Source organism: Mustela erminea, chromosome 1 (assembly GCF_009829155.1).
Source record: "Mustela erminea isolate mMusErm1 chromosome 1, mMusErm1.Pri, whole genome shotgun sequence".
In the NCBI taxonomy this organism is placed as follows: domain Eukaryota; kingdom Metazoa; phylum Chordata; class Mammalia; order Carnivora; family Mustelidae; genus Mustela; species Mustela erminea.
Window position 1 is genome coordinate 52,122,417 of NC_045614.1, and position 18,366 is coordinate 52,140,782.

Consider the following 18,366-nt stretch of genomic DNA (forward strand, 5'->3'; position numbering starts at 1 on the left):
GTTAGCAGGTACCCTACACTTTATTATTGTGGTGGTAGTTGGTATTCCTACTTTCACACCCTCATTTCTGATCTTTGTTTACCCCTCCTCCTTTTTTTTTTTTTTTTTTTTTTTTTTAAGAGAGAGAGTGTGAGTGGGCAGAGGGAGAGGAGAGAGAGAATCCCAAGAAGATTCTGTGCTGAGTGCTGAGCCCTGAGCCCAATACGGGCTCCATTACACACCCCTGAAATCATGACCCGAGCTGAAATCAAGAGTCAGATGCTCAACCAGCTGAGCCATCCAGGCGCCTCAACCCTTGACTTTTTAATTCAGCTGTTCATGCAACAATTTTTAAAATTAGTTTATGCATTCTGTGCCCACGGGCTCCCTTCACCTCTTTTTTTTCCCAGCTCTGCCACTAACCGACAGTATAATTCTGAACTCTGATCTTTCCGGTTGGGAACACTGCATTTCTCAGTGTTCTTGTTGTTGTTTTGTGAGCATTAAATGGCCTCTCTAAAAGGTTCAGCACAGAGCCTGGCTGTGGAAGAGGCAGAAGGGAATGTCTGTGTATTCATTACCCCTTGTTCTTCCTCCCTTCCCGGCAGGAGCTGGTTGGGGAATCCCTTTTCAGCTTGCTCCCGTTCACGCGCTGCAGGGCGCCCTCTGCTGCCCCCTGCTGGCTACTGCCGGTCTAACTAACCCATCAGGTCCTTCCTCTGAGGGCGGAGGATTTCTTGGCAGCGAACGTGACTATTCCGACTTGCTTGGAGGGAGGTTGTGGGAGAGAGATTTGAAACTCAGGATGGGGTACTGACTTCCTTATATTCACAACCAGCAGATCACTATTTACCAGGTAGGAATGCAGGCTCAGATTTTAGCCCTTTAGTGATTAGGGAAGAGAGTCAAAATTTGAGTCCAGGAAGGCCTGACTGTAGAGAGCCCTTAACCACTATGGTCTGCTGAGAATTTCTGTTCAAAGCAGCTTTCCCCTTTATGAAGACACACATCATGGTTTGTCAGCCTTGTGGTGTCTCACACTGGTGTAGAGCTCTGCTCCTTCTGTGAGTGGGTGAATTAATGAACAGGTCATGTTAATAAAGGTCTAGGATGAAACATGCTCTAAAGTCATGTTTAAACATCTAAATGTCACTGAGACTTTCTGTGTAGAATAGACTTATGTACATGGATTCCTCCTTTCCTGCAACTGACATAGCAATGCTTGCTTACCGTTTCTGATGGGTTTTTAAATGAAATGATCTTTAAAATATAGTGTGTGTGTGTAGGTACATGTATATATGCAAAAATGTGTGTGTGTATACTATACATTTATATATAAGTATATAGTATATGTATGTAAATATACACATTTACACATGCATTATTTATATATACATACATGTTTTAATATAAATATACAGTATACATATATAAACATATACATTATGTATTTATATGGCTACACATATACATATAAAACTGATGGTAATATGCACACATTTGGTTTCCATCCTCCCTGACTTGCTGTTCATTCAAAGCTTCTATTAGCAGCTGGGTGATATGTTTAGTTGGAGGAGGTATTTAGTAATATTCCCATGTTCCTGACTTTGGGCAAGTGTTTATACTGGCAAATGGCAGAGTAGGGCCTGGAGCTCCCCGTCTTTGTTAGTAAGAAGAGTCATTGCTCTTGGCCTCTATCTCTAGCCTGAACTTTTGCTTGAGTGTCCGAACCATGCTAACTGCATATTCTCTCCAGGTGCTAGCTGAGGTCCTCACCGGCATCCCTGCAATGGATAACAACCGAAGCCCCGTTTACCTGGTAAGGGAACCAGTCACTTCTGGCTCACAGCTACTGGGGGTTGTGGGGGTGGGGGTTTGCTCAGGAGGGCAAGAACCTCCACAGTAACCATTTTAGAGATGGTTATGAGGTCTCAGTCTGCAGCTTGATTTGCAAAGTAATCTTAACCTCTCCCCTCCCTTACCAACCAGCCCATGGTCACTTTTTCATGGTAAGAGAACTTAGAATGTTTAGGGGAAACCCGTTTCTTCACTCTACGCATCTGCCAATGATGTAGGATTTGTCTTGAATTTGGTAAAAGTCAGTCCTCTTAAGCAGGTTCCTGTAATAAAAGCAATAGTTTTCATTTTGTAGGTTCAAAGGTTTATCTTTCACATATGTACACATACGGGGTCATTTCAAAAATGTAACAGTGGAGCCAGACTCTGTTTGGCACTTTACATATATTATCTTTCTCAGTCATCACAAAATCCCACTGAGATTGATTGGGTCATGACGTTCACCTGCCCTTGAGAAAAGCAGTCTCTGAGGTTCCCCCGAGATTTCGGCTTTACTTAGTGTCAGAGCCGAAGTTCCACGTCAGGTCTTCTGGACGGCAGATCCTGAGTTCTTAACCCTGGCACTCTGCTGACTGTTTAATTCTCATGACAGTCCAACCTGAATTCAACCATGAATTCAGGATTATCATCACCCCCGTGTTGCAGATGAGAAAACTAAGGCCAAGGCAAAGACACTTATGTCCCACAGTGAGATCAGTGGTGAACTGGGATTTGAACCCATGTCTTCTGCAGAGTTCCAAATCCTGTGAAAGCTCCACTCCTCTTCCTTAGTTTGAGAAGAAGCACCTTTCCTGACTTGATGTTGAGGCCATTAGAACAGTTGTTTTTTTTTGGTGACTGGGCCCCCAAAACATTCCCTGGGCCCTGGGGTCGGGAGTTGAAGGCCTACTTACCCACAGAAAGCCATTCCACTTTTGGGGACTGGGGCCCCAGTTATTACCAAGAGGTGGGTTTCAGCACCTCAGATGTGGTTCCGGGCAGTGTGAGGTGGTTTCTCATATTCTGACAGTTTCTTTTCTTTTTCTTTCTTTCTTTTTTTTTTTTTTTCCAAGATTTTAATTTATTTATTTGACAGACAGAGATCACAAGCAGGCAGAGAGGCAGGCAGAGAGAGAGGAGGAAGCAGGCTCCCTGCCGAGCAGAGAGCCCGATGCGGGGCTCGATCCCAGGTCACTGGGATCGTGACCTGAGCCAAAGGCAGAGGCCTTAACCCACTGAGCCACCCAGGCGCCCCTTCTGACAGTTTTCTTGAGATGAATTTCCTAACAGTTCTCTGGGTCTCCCTGGATGAATGTTGCAGGAGAAGAAGTCTTTTGAGATACTTACATGAAATTTTCTAGAAGATTTTTTTGTTAATGTTTTCTAAAAATGTGGAGGAAGGGACACCTGGCTGGCTCAGTCAGTGGAGCATGTGACTCTTGATCCTGGGTTGTGAGTTCAAGCCCCAGGTTGGGCGTAGAGTTTACTTTAAAAAAATGTGGAGAATATAATTTTTTAAAAAATCTTAATTAAAAAAATTAATATTGAGCATGCTTTTAAGATTCAAATCAGAGGTGAAACCTACTAGCACCTAATGTGGTCCATGGTAGGAGGAAGTAGGCCTCTCTTCCACCCTCGGGGGAGCGTTTGTGGCCACAGTGTTTTCCAAAGGTCATTGGGGGGTTTCCATCAAAATTCTACATGGGTGCACCTTCTGATGCAGTAATTTCACTTGTACAGTGGGACACATACATACAAGGGAGAAAAGACAGATGGACACGGCCTTCTCATTATAGTGTTATTTATGTTAGTAAATAGCTGCAAACAAGTAAAATATCTGTCAGTTGGGAAATGGTGAAGGAAATTATAGTATAATTACATATCATGATAATTCCATGAATTATTTGTAAGTAAGTTTATGATGTTTATAAGTAATAAGAATGAAGTGTATAATGTGATTAATTTTGACACATGTATATATCTGTGAAATTGTCACCAGGTCACGTTCATGACCTGCCTCCTACCTGGGAAGTTATCTCTTCTCCTTGGTAATCCTCCCCTCCCACCCCTCCGATGCCTCCCCGTCCCCCCCGGCCAATGATCTGCCTTCTGTCACTGCACAAAGTTCCACTCTCTGGACTTTCATAATAAATGAAATCAGAGAGAGCTGGCTCTTTTGGTGTCCGGATTTTTCCACTCAGCATGGTTATTCTGAGATATGTCCCATGCTCTTTGCATGAGTCCATAGTTTATTTCTTTTTGCTGAGTAATTTTCCAAGGCAGGGCTGTGCCACCGTGTGTCTACTCACCTGTTGATGGACATTTGGTGTGTCTCCAGTATACCCCTATATCTGCTAGGTACTTTTCTGTGTAGGTCTCGCTATGAACATGTGCATTCATTTCTATTGAGGTGTAAGTCACACTTGTGAGGTGTACAGAATGGTACACAGTTTGGAAAGTGTGGACAGTTATGTAACCAAGACCACTATAATCAAGATATGGAGTATTTTTCATCATTCCAGAAAATTCCCTTGGGCAAATTTATCCCTTCTCCCTGCTTCCTGATCTAATTTCTTAAAAAAAAATTATTTATTTATTTGACAGAGAGTGAGTGCACACAAGCAGGGGGAGCAGCAGGCAGAGGGAGAAGGAGAAGGTTCCCCGCTGAGCAGGGAAGCCTGATGTGGGGGTCCATCCTAGGACCCCGGGATCATGACTGGAGCTGAAGGCAGATGCTTAATTGACTCAGCCACCCAGGCTCTCCTCCTGATCTAATTTCTGTCCATATAGTTCTTTTTTGGAGTACCAGGTAGAAGGAATCTTAGAGTATATACCTGTTTTTTCAGGCTTCTTTCACTTTGTGTTGTGTTTTGAGATTCATCCTTGTTACTGTGCATTCCAGTCATCATTCCTTTTATTGTTGAGGAGTATTTCACTGTATAGATGTATGACCATTTGTTTATCCATCAGTTGTTGGACATTTGGGATGCTTCCAGGTTTTGGTCTTTCTGAATAAAGCTAACATAAATGTTCTTATTTTAAAAAATGAGAAAAACATGTATGTTCTGACAGGGAACTATTTCTAAGTGAAAAAAGCAAGTTCAGAACAGTATATAGTTTAATCCCATCTTTGGTAATAAATAGATGGACAAATGAAAAAAGTTGTGTCCTATATTTTCTTGTTTTTAAATTGGGGATAATGATAGTACCCAAGAGGATTTAGTGAACGTTAAGGAGTACTAACCTAAAACAGGACCAGGGGTGCCTGGGTGGCTCAATGGGTTAAAGCCCCTGCCTTCGGTTCAGGTCATGATCTCAGGGTCCTGGGATAGAGTCCCGCATCAGGCTATCTGCTCAGCGGGGAGCCTGCTTCCTCCTCTCTCTGCCTCTCTGCCTACTTGTGATCTCTGTCTGTCAAAAACAAACAAACAAACAAACAAACAAACAAAACAGGACCAAAAACAGTGACTAGAACATAGTAGAACTATATGTGTTAGCTATTACTATTATTACTGTTATTTGTTTGGTTTTTTGAGATATAAATTTCTGTTGTTTATTAACATATACTGTATTATTTGCCTTAGGGGTACATGTCTGTGAATCATCAGTCTTAAACAATTCACAGCTCTCACCATAGCACATACTCTCCCCAATGTCCATAACCCAGTCACCCTATCCCTACCTCCCCATCCCCCAGCCACCCTCAGTTTGTTTTGTGAGATAAAAATATGGAACACTTCACAAATTTGCGTGTCATCCTTGTGCAGGGCCCATGCTAATCTTCTCTGTATCCTTCCAGTTTTAGTATATGTGCTGCCAAAGTGAGCACTGTTATTTTTTTTTTAAGGTTTTATTTATTTATTTGTCAGAGAGCACAAGCAGGGGGAGCAGCAGGCAGAGGAAGAAGTAGGCTCCCTGCTGAGCAAGGAGCCTGATGAACTTGATTCCAAGACCCTGGGATCATGACCTGAGCCAAAGGCAGACGCTTAACTGACTGAGCCACCCAGGTGCCCCTATTACTGTTATTTTAATACCCCTTAAGCAGTTTCTTGCTACTGTAATAATTATATATATAAGTAACCAAAGTGATTATAGCTATAGACTTCTTAGCAGAAGGTCTTGGGTAACATAATGTGAACCATTAGCGGGTATTACCTTTGGTGAGTGAAAATAAGGAGATAATCTGTGTACTTGGTTCAGAAAACCCACCCACACAGGGTAGTGGTACCATGTTCTCTCCTCCCCTTTCCTGGCCTCAGGCATAGCCAGTTTTTGAAAACCATTTTTGTTATGGACAATTTCAAATATGCACAAAAGTAAAGAGAAGATTATAAGGAATCTCCATACATGCATCCCAATAGTTATCAACATTATTCTTATTTCTTCTGGAACCAAAAAACCTCTGTGTGTGTGTGTGTGTGTGTGTGTGTGTTTTAAAGCATGTGCCAGATATTATGTTATTCTACCCATAAAATAATTTTCTTAATTCCTTAATATCATTTAAGACCCATTCCATGTTTAAATTTCCCAAGTTGTCTCAAAAATTGCTTTTTAAATTTGGTTTGTTTGAAACTAACACAAAGTCCACATGTTACCATTAATTATATTTCTAATAAATATGTTCAAAAAATGAAAAAGGGGTGCCTGGGTGGCAGAGTCAGTTAAGCATATGACTCTTGGTTTCAGCTCAGGTCGGGATCTTGCCCCATGTTGGGGTCCATATTCAGTGCAGACTCTGTTTGGGACTTTAAACACCATGATACTCCGTAGAAAAACATATTTAAAAGGCAGAGCTCACAAGAGAGAATTGTGCAAAAGGGCATTCATAAAGGCAGCCCTTGCCAGCTGGAGGTTTTTAGTTTCCAGGTAGTGAAGTCCTCACGGTGTCAGCCAATTAGGTATTGCTGAATCCTCACATGACCCATTTTCTGGCTGGGGAAACTGAGGCATAGTGGGGACTGTCTTCCTTTGTTTTTGGAACAAATATCACAGCCCATGCCTGATAATCTCTGTTAATCTTTTGTTTCCCAGATTTGTAAGTGTATTTTTATGAAAATCTGCATAAAGTAATAAAAATAAATTTAGTTTTACATTTAATGAGCGACTTCTGTTAAAAATAATAAAATTACATAAAAAAGAAGAGAATAAACTTAGCCAAAAAATAAGTTAGTATGTACAACTTGTGAAAACATTTGTGAGGTTCTTACTATGTGCCAGACACTGTTCTTGGGGTTGAGGATACAAAGGGGAGCAGGAGTTCTGTCCTGGAACTTTCATTCTCGTGGAGGAGAGCACACCATATTCAAGTAAATGAAAACATATGTAATTCCAGGCCAGTGATATGTGATATTAGGAAATGTGAAATAAAAGGTGCCTGGATGGCTCAGTCAACTGGGTGTCTGCCGTTAGCTCCGGTCATGGTCCTGGAGTTCTGGGATCAAGTCCCAAGTCAGGCTTCTGCTTTGTGCGATCTCTCTCTCAAAAATAAATAAATAAAATCCTAAAAAAAAAAATTTAAAAGAAATGTGAAATAAGGTTAGAGGATAGAGTGGAGGAGCAGGGAAAGGGATATTTTAGGTCAGGGAAGGCTTGGAGAAGGTGGCATCTGGGCAGAGATGTACTAGGACGTCAGGTACTAGGACGTGGTGAGACTTAGAGGAGGAGCATTCTAGGCAGAGGGAGCAGCAATGCAAAGGCCCTGGGGCAGGATGAGTTTAGGTGCTTCCGAAAATAGCTAGAAGCCAGAGTGACTGAGTACAGTGAATCACAGGAGGAGGAGACAAGATAGGAAAGGATAGCAGGTGCCAGACTGTCACAAAATCTGGGGTTTCTGATGGCCATATTTACAGATGGGAAAGTGGGAACTCTTGACATTAAAAATGACACAAACAAAAACTCTTAATTTTAATATTTCTAATTATAAATGCAAGAAAGACTTGTTAGAACATTTAGTAAGTACAGGACCTTGGGCACCTCAGTGACTTGGTTGGGGGTCTGCTTTCAGCTCAGGTCACAATCCTGGAGTCCTGGGATCGAGCCCCATGTCAGGCTCCAAGCTCAGTGGAGGGTCTGATTTTCCCTCTCCCTCTGCCTCTCTCCCCTTGCTTGTGCTGTCTCATTAGTGCTCTCGCTTATGCTCTCTCACTCTCAAAAAAAAAAAAAAAAAAAGACAAAAAACAAAGCTTATATATAACAGAGAATATACATGGAAAATTTATATATAGATGTTTTATTATTTATACAATAAATATATCACAAATATAAATACATAAATATAAATGTTTCATGTTAATGTAAATGCAATAGATGAATGCACTATATATTATACCAATCAATATTATACATAATTACATATTTTCTTATATTTAATCAATGTATTTAATATTGTAACATATATATATTTGCAAATATGTAAATATGTACTTATGAAATATTATGATCAATTTATACTATATAAATGTGTTATGTATTTTTGCAAAAATATATAGCATATCTTCTGTTATATGCATAGTTCAGATTCCTGCTTTCTATATAGTATAAAATGTTATAAAACTTATATGTAAATACAAAGTTTATAAAATATATAGGTGTATATAATGTTTATATAGTAGACCTCCTGTTAAATAAACAGGGGTTAGGGGTGCCCAGCTGGCTCATTTGGAAGAGCATGCAGCTCTTGATTTCAGTGTTGTGAGTTCCAGACCCACCTTGTATAGAAATTACTTAAATAAATAAAACTTAAAAAAAAAATGATGCTTCTCAAACTTTGATAAGTAAATAAATATGTATGGGTCAGAAACTGCATCCTAAAATGTGTATTTCATATCATAAAAGAGCTCACCTGTAATTGCTACTAAGATTAAGTTATTAATATAGGTAAAGTGCCCAACATGTAGTAGTATAGAAATGGTGGCTATTAATTATTATTATTAGTTTTTATCATTAAGAGACTATTGAATCTTTATTCTGTGTTGAGTATCATACTTTATGCTTCAGATGTATAGTATCTTTTTTAAAAAAAATTTATTTCAGAGAGAGAGCCCGTGAGCACCAGCTGTGGGGTTGTGGGGGGAGGAGGGGCAGAGGGAGAGAGAGAAGCAGACTCCCTGCTGAACAGGGAACCCTACCTGGGGCTGGATCCCAAGACCCTGAGATCATGACCTGAGCCCAAAGGCAGACACTTAACTGACTGAGCCACCTGGGTGCCCCTAGATGCATTATATCTTTTAATCTTTGTGTTAGTCTTATTATCCCCACTTTCCTAATGAAGCAACCGAGGCCTAGGATAAGCCCCTGCCTTTGTGGACTGTACTATGGAATGCCCGGTATGTGTAGGGAATTTAGCAATTCTCCAGTTCTGACTTTTTCACTTGTTTCTTGGATCTTTGCATTTATTTTTTAAAATCCTGTTTTCTTTGAAGTTTTGCAGGTCTGGTGCGGTTGCCGGGGCGGCTGGGGCCCATGTGGTGGAATCCCATATCCCTGCAGCTCACACGGGGCTGTTTATCTTGTTCTTCCCACAGAAGGATTTACTCCTCAGTGAAATCCCAAGCAGCACCACCTCACTGTGCTGCAGAAAGACGGACGTGGAAAAGGTGATGGCTATGGAGATCTGCCAGAGGTACCTGGAGAAGAGAGCTGGGAGGCTGCCAGAGGACTGCGCTGAGGCCTTGGCCATGGCCACCTGCCTCTGCCTGAGGAGGCGGAATGCCAGCTTGGCTGAGGTGAGCCTCACTCAGCCTTTTCCCCCGTGGCCATGGGCCCCTGACCTGGGTGGCCTCACGGTTCTGCTTTACCAGGAACTGGGGCATGGCTTGGGATTGAGGCCTTTACTTAGATGTCATTTCATAAGCCAGTGCTGTATGTGATTGCAAAGATCGTATTGGAGCTCACAGAAGCAAAGGAGAGAATCAAATGGATAAGGGTAGCTCAGGAGCCTATGGGTGGTGTGCTGGGAGGCCGGGGGGTTGGGGGGAAGGCAGGCAGGATCCCAGGCTCAGATGTTAACAGAACACTGCTTTCTCTGAATCTCCTTGATTCCTCCTCTCTGGTCTATAGACTCCCTTTTCCTTGCCTCTATCCTCTTGGCCAGGGGATATGGCTGTCTGTCTTGTTTATGTGTTATAGTTCTATACCACTGAGAGATCAAGTCTCCAGGTCCCAATTCCAGTCTCTCAGTGAGAGAGGCTGTTTGGCTTCCCTACAATCAGAAGTGTACCTGTTGGCCAATCCGGTAAGGTGAGGGGAGTGGGGTCCCATTTATAAACCTAGTGGTCAGGGGGCCTACCCCAGAAAGGTGAAAAAGGCTGATCCCAGAAGAAAGGAGCATCTTTAGCCGCTGGGCTTAGGCAGATACGCCAGAAATCAACCACATTAGGAGCAAAATATTTTCCTATGGATGTGATATATAGTGGTGGTTTCCATGGTAACAGGTGTAAATTTGGGGACCACTGCTAGATATTTCTAAGGACCAAAGAGCTTCCTGAGAGGACTCTTTGAGACCATCTAGCTGAGTGATTTTCAAGTGGTGCCTGGCAGAGAGGGGCTCCTTGAAGTTACCTTGGGAATTGCTTTCAGCAGCAAGAGGGCATGGAGAGCTGCAGGCCCCACCCATGACTACCACCAGACACCCCCGTTCACTTCACAGAATCATATTGAATTCTAAGTAATTTATCTGAGGGAAGGTTTTAGCAGCTGAAAAAAAAAGTCTTCAAACACCACTGCTGTAGCCCAAGCCTGCCATTTTATAGGAAGTAAAGGTCTAGAGAGGAGAAGAAGAGGCCAGAGTGAACTTCTGTCAGAGCTCTCTGGACTCCTGATTCATTCCCTTGTTCACCGTCTTTCACCATGATGTGGCAGGAGCTAGAGACCCACGACTCAAGACCCTAGTCAATGTTCTTCACCTGGGCTGTTCCCCAAGTGCCTGAGTGGTAACAGTGTTCAGTCAGTCAGCACTTGTGTGCGGGGCCCTGAGGGATAAATCGGTGAAGAAGGCAGGCCCAGTTCTACTTTCCTGGAGCTCTCAGACAATGCACAGGAATCATCTGGGTGGGGAGCATTGGGATAGTGTGTGATGGGGACCCACCCAGGGGGACTTTCCCCAAGGAAGTGATGTGTGAGCAGACAAAGGGCAATCCAAGCAGACGGAACAGCTCATGCAAATGGCTTAAGGAGAGAGAACACCTGGTTTGGTCAAGGGTCTGAAGGGTCAGAGTGGCTAGAACAAGTAGTACTTGGGGAAGAGTGGTTTATGGTGGAGCTGCTGAGGAAGGAGGAGCCCAGTAGTTGAGGGCTTTGCAGGCTCAGGTAGGATTTTGACGAAAGCACTAGGGGTTTGAACCAGGGGCAGTACATAATCAGATTGGTGTTCTAAAAAGATCCCTCTCCCTGAACCACTTATTTCTTTTTTCAGGCTTTCATCTCTTCATTTATTTTATTCTTCTCTTCATTGTATCACTTGAAGAAGCTGCTATAATTGAGGAGATCAGAATCCAGTGTTTTAAATGAGATAGTTTATTCTTTTTAGCTTAAACACTTGACTGTAGGCAGTTTAGAATTGATGTGACAGTGCCACTTTACTGGGGACGCCAGGCTCCCTTTGTATTGTTGCTCTGCTATCCTTACTATGTGGATTCCAATTCAGAGTCCAGGATGGCTGCTCTAGCTCAGGCCATCACATCTGCATTCCAGCCACTGAAAGGGGGTTAAGAGGAGAACACACTCCCTACCTTTTTTTTTTTTTAATTTAAGATTTTGTTTATTTCTTTGTCAGAGAGAGAGGACAAGCAGGGGAAGTGGTAGGCAGAGGGAGAAGCAGTCTCCCTGCTGAGCAAGGACCCTGGGATCATGACCTGAGCTGAAGACAGACAATTAACCAACTGAGCCACCTAGGTGTCCCCACTCTCTGCCTTTTAAATGTGTGACCTGGAAATGCACACATCACTTTTTCTCACACTCCACAGGCCATAATCTAGTGACATGGCCACATAGCTACAAGGGAATGTAGCTTGACAAATACTTATTGGGCATATACTGTGAAGATTTGTCTCAAGAGGTGATATTTGAAGTGGACCTTGAAGGATGAGGAGGTATTTGCTGTGTGAAGTAAAGGCGATAGGGCATTTGAGGTATACAAAGAGGAATGAGAAATGGTCCTTGCCTTCAGTATTTCACAAACAGACTAGGAAGATGAGAGGTCATCTGGGTCATGGATATGAAGACAAGTAATCCTTGGTCAGTAATCAGCTCTGCTACCTACTGGCTAAGTAGCCTTGGGCAAGGAGCTCAACTTCTCTGATCTTTTAATTTTTTACCTATAAAAATTTATTGTGTATCATATTTCAAATGTACTTTGTAAATTGCAAAGGCGTTGAGCAAGTCAGATGTATCATTGTTATTAAGGATATGCTTATATGCCGTTTATATACTTTGTATGTAAAGAAGAAATATTCCTTCCTTGCCTCCTTCTGATTTCCTAACCTCCCTAATTAGAAACTCCTTCAAAGGCAAGTAATATCTATATTGCTTAGGGCATTTCCAGTTCAAAGTGATAGAACTCGGTCAAACTCTTAGTCTCACATACATACTCACACAGCAAGGGAGACTGGGAGGGAGTATATAAATGAGTGAAAGAATAAATGAATGAATGAATTTATTGGGTCACGTAACCAAACAGTGGACAGGACAGGCATTGGTAGGCCAGCTAGACCCAGGGTCTCCACCAGCAAAGGTGCATTTATCTGTGTCTCTATGCCTGTGCCCCACTTTTTCATTTCTTGCTTCTGCTTTTTTCTTTGCAGGGGTCTTCATTTTTCCCTCCTGTGAATGGGTTTTCTTTGTGGGTGGAGTCTGGGTCAACCACTAGAAAGGAATTGGGAATCCTTCCTCAGTAAGCTTTAGGTAGGAAAATCCCAAAGAAGGGTTCTAGTTGGCCAGCTTGGGTCACTTGCCCAAACCTGGATCATTACCGGGTCAGAGGAATAGGATACAGTGATTGGTCCATCTTGGTCATGTGCTCTCATCTATGGCTAGGGTAGATGGGGCAAGTTCAGCTCTGTTCAAAGGGCTTTCACTGTTCTTCCAGACAAAGCAAAAAGAATCAACATTTGATTCTTCATTATCTCTCCTGAGGCCTGTGATACTTGTAAGATTTTTGATTTCAGAAAGAGTTTTGTTTTACTTTTTTTTTTTTATTAACATATAATGTATTATTTGCCCCAGGGGTACAGGTCTGTGAATCATCAGGCTTACACATTTCACAGCACTCACCATAGCACATATACTCCCCGGGGTCCATAACCCAGCCACCCTATCTCCCCCCCACCCAGCAATATCAGTTTGTTTCCTGAGATTAAGAGTCTCTTACGGTTTTTCTCCCTCCTGATCCCATCTTGTTTCATTTTTTTCCCTCTTTTTTTTTTTTTTTTCCTGAAGTAGGCCTCCATGCCCAGCATGGAGCACAACATGAGGCTTGAACTCACAACCCTGAGATCAAGACCTGAGTTGAGATCAGATGTCCAATGCTTAACTGACTGAGCCATCCAGGTGCCCCAGTCTCAGAAGGAATTCTTTTCTCTCCTCTGCCCAAGGTGTGTGGCTATGTGGCCACTGTGGACGAGCGGCTCAGAGGTCAAGAGACGCTGCTTCCTTGGAGTGGGCTTTCTGAGGTCACAGGCTCTTCCTCCAACACTCCAGAAGAAACAGATGACGTGGACAATTCCAGCCTTGATGCCTCCTACTCCATGAGGGTAGCACCCAGGGCTGGGGCTGCCACCTCACTCCCTTCAACAGAGGATGGAGAAGGCAGGCTGCAGGTCTGTGGCGGAGCACAGGCAGACTCCTCAGCGGCCTCTGCCAGTCCGGAGTCTCCCCAGGATGGTAAGTGTGTGGAGATCTGAGTGCATGTGCAAGCGCTTTCGTGTGTCTCTAACTCGGCCCATTCCTTCTGTCGCTCTCATTCATGCCTTCCTCGATTATTCAGCCATTCACCTACAAGCAGACTGCTCAAAAAGCAACCTTGGATAGGGGTCATCCTTGATACCTCCCTCTCTCTCTGGCCCCTTATGTCCGGTCCCTCACCTAGTCTATTCATTGGCCTAAATATCTCTCAGTTCCATCTGATTCTTTGCACTGCCTCCCATGCTCCCCTTGGCTAAGCTACTGTCCTCTTGCCGGATGACCACACACCCTTCCTGTGTCCTCTCTTCCTTGTTTTAATATTTTATTTTATTTTAATTTTTTATTTTCAGAGTGGTTTTTAAAAACAACTCATGCCACTTCTTGTTTAAAGCCCTTATGTGGGTCCCCATCGTACTTAGGGACCAAGTCAAAACTCCTAATTTCTCTGTCTCTCCTTTCCAAATATCCCAGTCTTCCTTCTGAAATAAAAATTTGGGAGGCCTTTTCAATGCAGTGTCCCCCTCCCCTAGTAAACATGGCTTAATGAATGTCCCAGGCTCTACCACTCCTATTGTTCCTCCTCCCACTGGGAGGAGAGAGGAGGGAAAACAGAGAGGGGGTATAAATATTCATCCGAACCTCTCCCATCCGTGGAAGGAACATGGAAGCCCCCTCCTTTCAGAAAAGTGGGGCAGGTAGTAGGACTTCGCTGCAAAGGCAGAAACAATGAAAATGCTCATTATACTCAGGGCCTGATTCAGAAATCTGACTTAAGTGAGAAACTGAACAAGTCTGGCTTTCTAAGAATTATAATAATAGTAACTATTTCCAAATGCCTTTTGTTGAAGTTCCTTCTTTAAATTTCTTGTTGAGGGGGGCGTGAGTAGTTCAGTGGGTTACTTCTGCCATTTGCTCAGGTCATGATCTCAGGGTCCTGGGATCGAGCCCCGGGTCAGGCTCTCTGGTCAGTGGGGATCCTGCTTCCCCCTCTCTCTCTGCCTGCCTCTCTACCTACTTATGATCTCTCTCTCTCTTTTGCTTTGTCAAATAAATAAAATCTTTAAAAAAATAAACTTTTTGTTGAACATCAACTACAGAGACTTCATGGAAAATCGAGATCAATGAGGCCAAAAAGAAACTGATGGAGAATATCGTGTTCTACAAAGAAGGGAAACTGGACAGCATTGAGCTTTTTGGCCCCTGAGGCCTAGAGCACGGCTTGTCCTCAATTTGAAAGATGAACACCTAATCAAGAAAAAGATCTGAGGCAGAATCATAATCTCCCAGGAAACACCAAACATTAGCTTTCCTGGACCAGGGAGAGAAGCTTCCATCTTGCCAGAGTTAGGAAAGAAGGGACCTCAGCTTTTCAATACACAAAAATCCATGAAGTCATCGTTCTTTCTGGGATTTGTCAATCAGAGCTGGGGATCAGGGGACCGAAGCGGGAACCCTGGTCCATGGGCCCAGGATGTGGGTGATTATGTGGTTTTGGGGTGTGTGTGGCAATACTGTTACCCAGCTCATGGCCCTCGAGAACTGAGGGAGGACTGTCAGTTGTACTTTCCAAAGTTACATCTCTGTGTCATATTTGCCGACAACCACCTTCAAACTTCCATGGCCTGAAAGATTCTCAGCTGCAGTTTACAAATACCAGACACCTGGCAAAGGGCTCTCTGTAGGTTTTCCACGTTCTCCCTCAGAAATCTTGTAGCCACAGATATTTATTTAGTCCCCACTCAGCACCTTTATCCCCCCATCCCACTAATGCTAATATTTTTAGTGGAGCTTTTGTTTTGAGTGTATGTATTATTTATGGGTGAATGAAGAATCAAGAGAGCTAGTTTCATGTCCAGTTCTGTTGTTATTTAAATCAATTATTTAATTTCTGGAACCTTGGTTTCCTTGTAAGTAACACCGGTACATTTTCCTTCCCTGGCTTGTTGGGAGGAACAGGTGAGACACGGTTACAGAAGTACTTTGAAAAGGCACTTGTCCTTTTTTATAAAATAAATGAAAAGACATTAAACATATATTTCTGCCACGTACCTAAGGTTTATGCAGTGGGTATTCGTCTGAAAAGTCATGTTGCAGATCTTTTTGTGAAACAGATGTTATTTAAAAATCAGTGTGTCCTATTTTAAATAATCCTACTGTACTGACTTTTTGTATAAATAAAATATATATAAAATATAAATAAATATACATCCGTAAAGTCAACAGATCTCTTGCAATTAGTTTTGTGTCCAGATGAATTTGTTTGGAGAAGGGGCTCTGGGCCCATGATAAGGGGATATCAGGGAGCGCCTAAGAGTTGGGTGCTGGCTTAAATGTTGGTGTTAGTAGCTGTGTGATCTTGGGTCAAGTTAGGGAGTTACTCTGAGCCTCTGGTTCTTCATCTATACAATGGGGATTTAAAAAAAAAAAAAAAAAAAAGTACCTGTCTCATGGATTTGCCAGGGCACGGGGAGATCTTGCTTCATGAAAACATTCCATAGTCCTGGAACCAGGTCAGCTTTGTACTGATATGTAACAAAGTTGTGTGGACTCCAGTCCCGGTGGACAGTGATCTGTACCGACACCCCTATATTAAGCTCTGGTAGCTGTGAGGATTCAACTAGAGTGTGTTATATGCCCCAACAGGATCTGGCATGTGGTAAGAGCCTTACAGTTATAAGTAGGGTGGTTTCAGGGTTGTTTGAGCAATAGAGGGCTAGTGCCAATAGGGTACTGGTCATCTAGACATATCTGCATTTCCAGACCACAGCTTTATAAATTTGCAGAAAGGTCAATGAACTACTTATGACAAGCTAAAGACCTTCTTCCCTCAGCAAGCTGTCAATACATACATATACATACATTTCTGTATATCAATTCCAGGAGCCCATGGGCACTGTGATGCCTTTCTATAAATCCTTACAGGGAAGACCTGACTTTTCTTCTAAAGATTGTATTTATTTATTTGTCAGAGAGAGAGAGAGACAGAGAAAGACATAGAGAGAGAGTGAAAGAGAGAGCTCACAAGCGGGCAGAGTGGCAGGCAGAGACGGAGAGAAGCAAACTCCTTGCTAAGTAAGGAGCCCAGTGCGGGACTTGATCCCAGGAGCCTGGGATCATGACCCAAGCTGAAGACAGTGGCTTAACCCACTGAGCCACCCAGGCGTTCCCCCCCACCCCCACCTTTTTGTTTTTTTAAAAAATGCATATGACTAAAAAAATCCAATAGTACAAACAAGTATGTGGTGGAAAGAAAGCCTTTTTCCCCACTGGGATTTTAGCGTCTCCCTTCTGCCCACAGGCAACAACTGCTCCTAGTTTGGGGTATTCTTCCAAAGGTGATGAAAATTTATCTTTTTGCTTAACTAATCAATCATTAGATTTTCATTGGAAAATCAAAACTGTGAGTTAGATTGAGCTGAAGACAGTTGGAATTTCTGGCTTCAGTGTGGGTATGTTTGTTCACATCTTGTTTTGGCCATTCTTCCTCAATAATACTTTTGAATTACTTTAATCTTTTTGCCTGGTATTCCTTTCTAAGGATATTTCATAATTTGTCATTCATAATATTTCATAATCCCAATGCTGGATTTTGAGGTGATTTTTCATTCTTGTAACTTCAAAATGTGCTGCCTTTCAAAGAGGTTGTATCAATTTACATCGAATCAGGTATGAGAATGCATTTCCCCACATCCTCAGCTACAAAAAATATTACATGCTTTTTGATCACTGACAAATAGGTGCAAATTTATAATTTTACTTGTATTTTTAAGTGACAGAGGTGGAGACATTTTTTTTCACATACTAAAGAGACTTTCATAATTTTTGTCTGTTCCTTGGTTCATTCCTGTTTCCATTTTATTTTTTCAAGTTTTTATTTTAATTCCAGTAAACATGTTTACGTTTTAATACTTAAGTATCTCATTAAGAAACTTCCATCAGGTGCCTGGGTGGCTCAGCAGGTTGAGTGTGTGCCTTTGGCTTAGGTCACGATCCCGGATGCTGGGATCAAGTCCGGCATCAGGCTTCCTCCTCAGCCGGGACTCTCCTTCGCTCTTTCCCTTTGTTGCCCCCTCCCCATCCCCCACCCCATGCGCGCGCGCGCCCCCTCTCTGTTAAATTAATAAGTATTAATAAAATATTTTAAAAAGTTTTTACATAGTAAGGATATCAGCCCTTTGTCATGTGTTGCGAATATTTTATTAAGTTTGTACCTTGTCTTTTAACTTTGATATTTTTGCCCGGCAAAAATTTTACATTTTACATTTTTGTGTAGCCTTTTTTGGCCTATGGCTCCTAACTTCCGACTCGGCCACTTTCTGGGTGTGTCACTTGGTCTCTCTGAGCCACAGTTTCCTGCTCTGCAAATGGGGTCACGATGTTGGTGCGGGTTCGAGAAGGGGGTCGGGACCTGAACCGTCCGGCTAAGCCGCGAAGCGCTGAGCAGCGGGGAACCGCACTGAGAGACAGGGGTCCGCGAACGCCCCGAACCCCACGGAAGGCTGGCGGGGGGAAGCGCGGCCCTGCCTAGCTTCGCGCTCTTCGGGCCCACGTGAGTGACTCCGCCCCGCCTTGCTTCCGACCAATGCCTCCAAGCCTCCTGGCCAACAGGCGAGCTCCGTCTTGCTCGGGGTCCCGCCTCCTGCCGTTTCGAGC

General features: G+C 42.9%; 1 protein-coding gene and 1 non-coding gene across 3 annotated transcripts in view; one reads left to right on the forward strand and one right to left on the reverse strand.

Moving 5' to 3' along the window:
• IRAK2 (interleukin 1 receptor associated kinase 2) overlaps positions 1-15,933 on the forward strand; it is a 59,078-nt gene extending 43,145 nt beyond the window's left edge. For both annotated transcript variants that reach the window (XM_032326976.1, XM_032326984.1), the window contains 4 exons: positions 1,736-1,798; positions 9,339-9,539; positions 13,404-13,692; positions 14,811-15,933. In XM_032326976.1, coding sequence (XP_032182867.1) covers positions 1,736-1,798; positions 9,339-9,539; positions 13,404-13,692; positions 14,811-14,917 — 660 coding nt within the window. In that variant the 3' untranslated portion in view covers positions 14,918-15,933. The remainder of the gene's footprint in view (positions 1-1,735; positions 1,799-9,338; positions 9,540-13,403; positions 13,693-14,810) is intronic.
• LOC116581286 lies at positions 5,538-5,644 on the reverse strand. The gene has a single exon (XR_004281988.1). It is a non-coding gene; the product is annotated as a U6 spliceosomal RNA (small nuclear RNA).
• Positions 15,934-18,366: the final 2,433 nt, after the last annotated feature.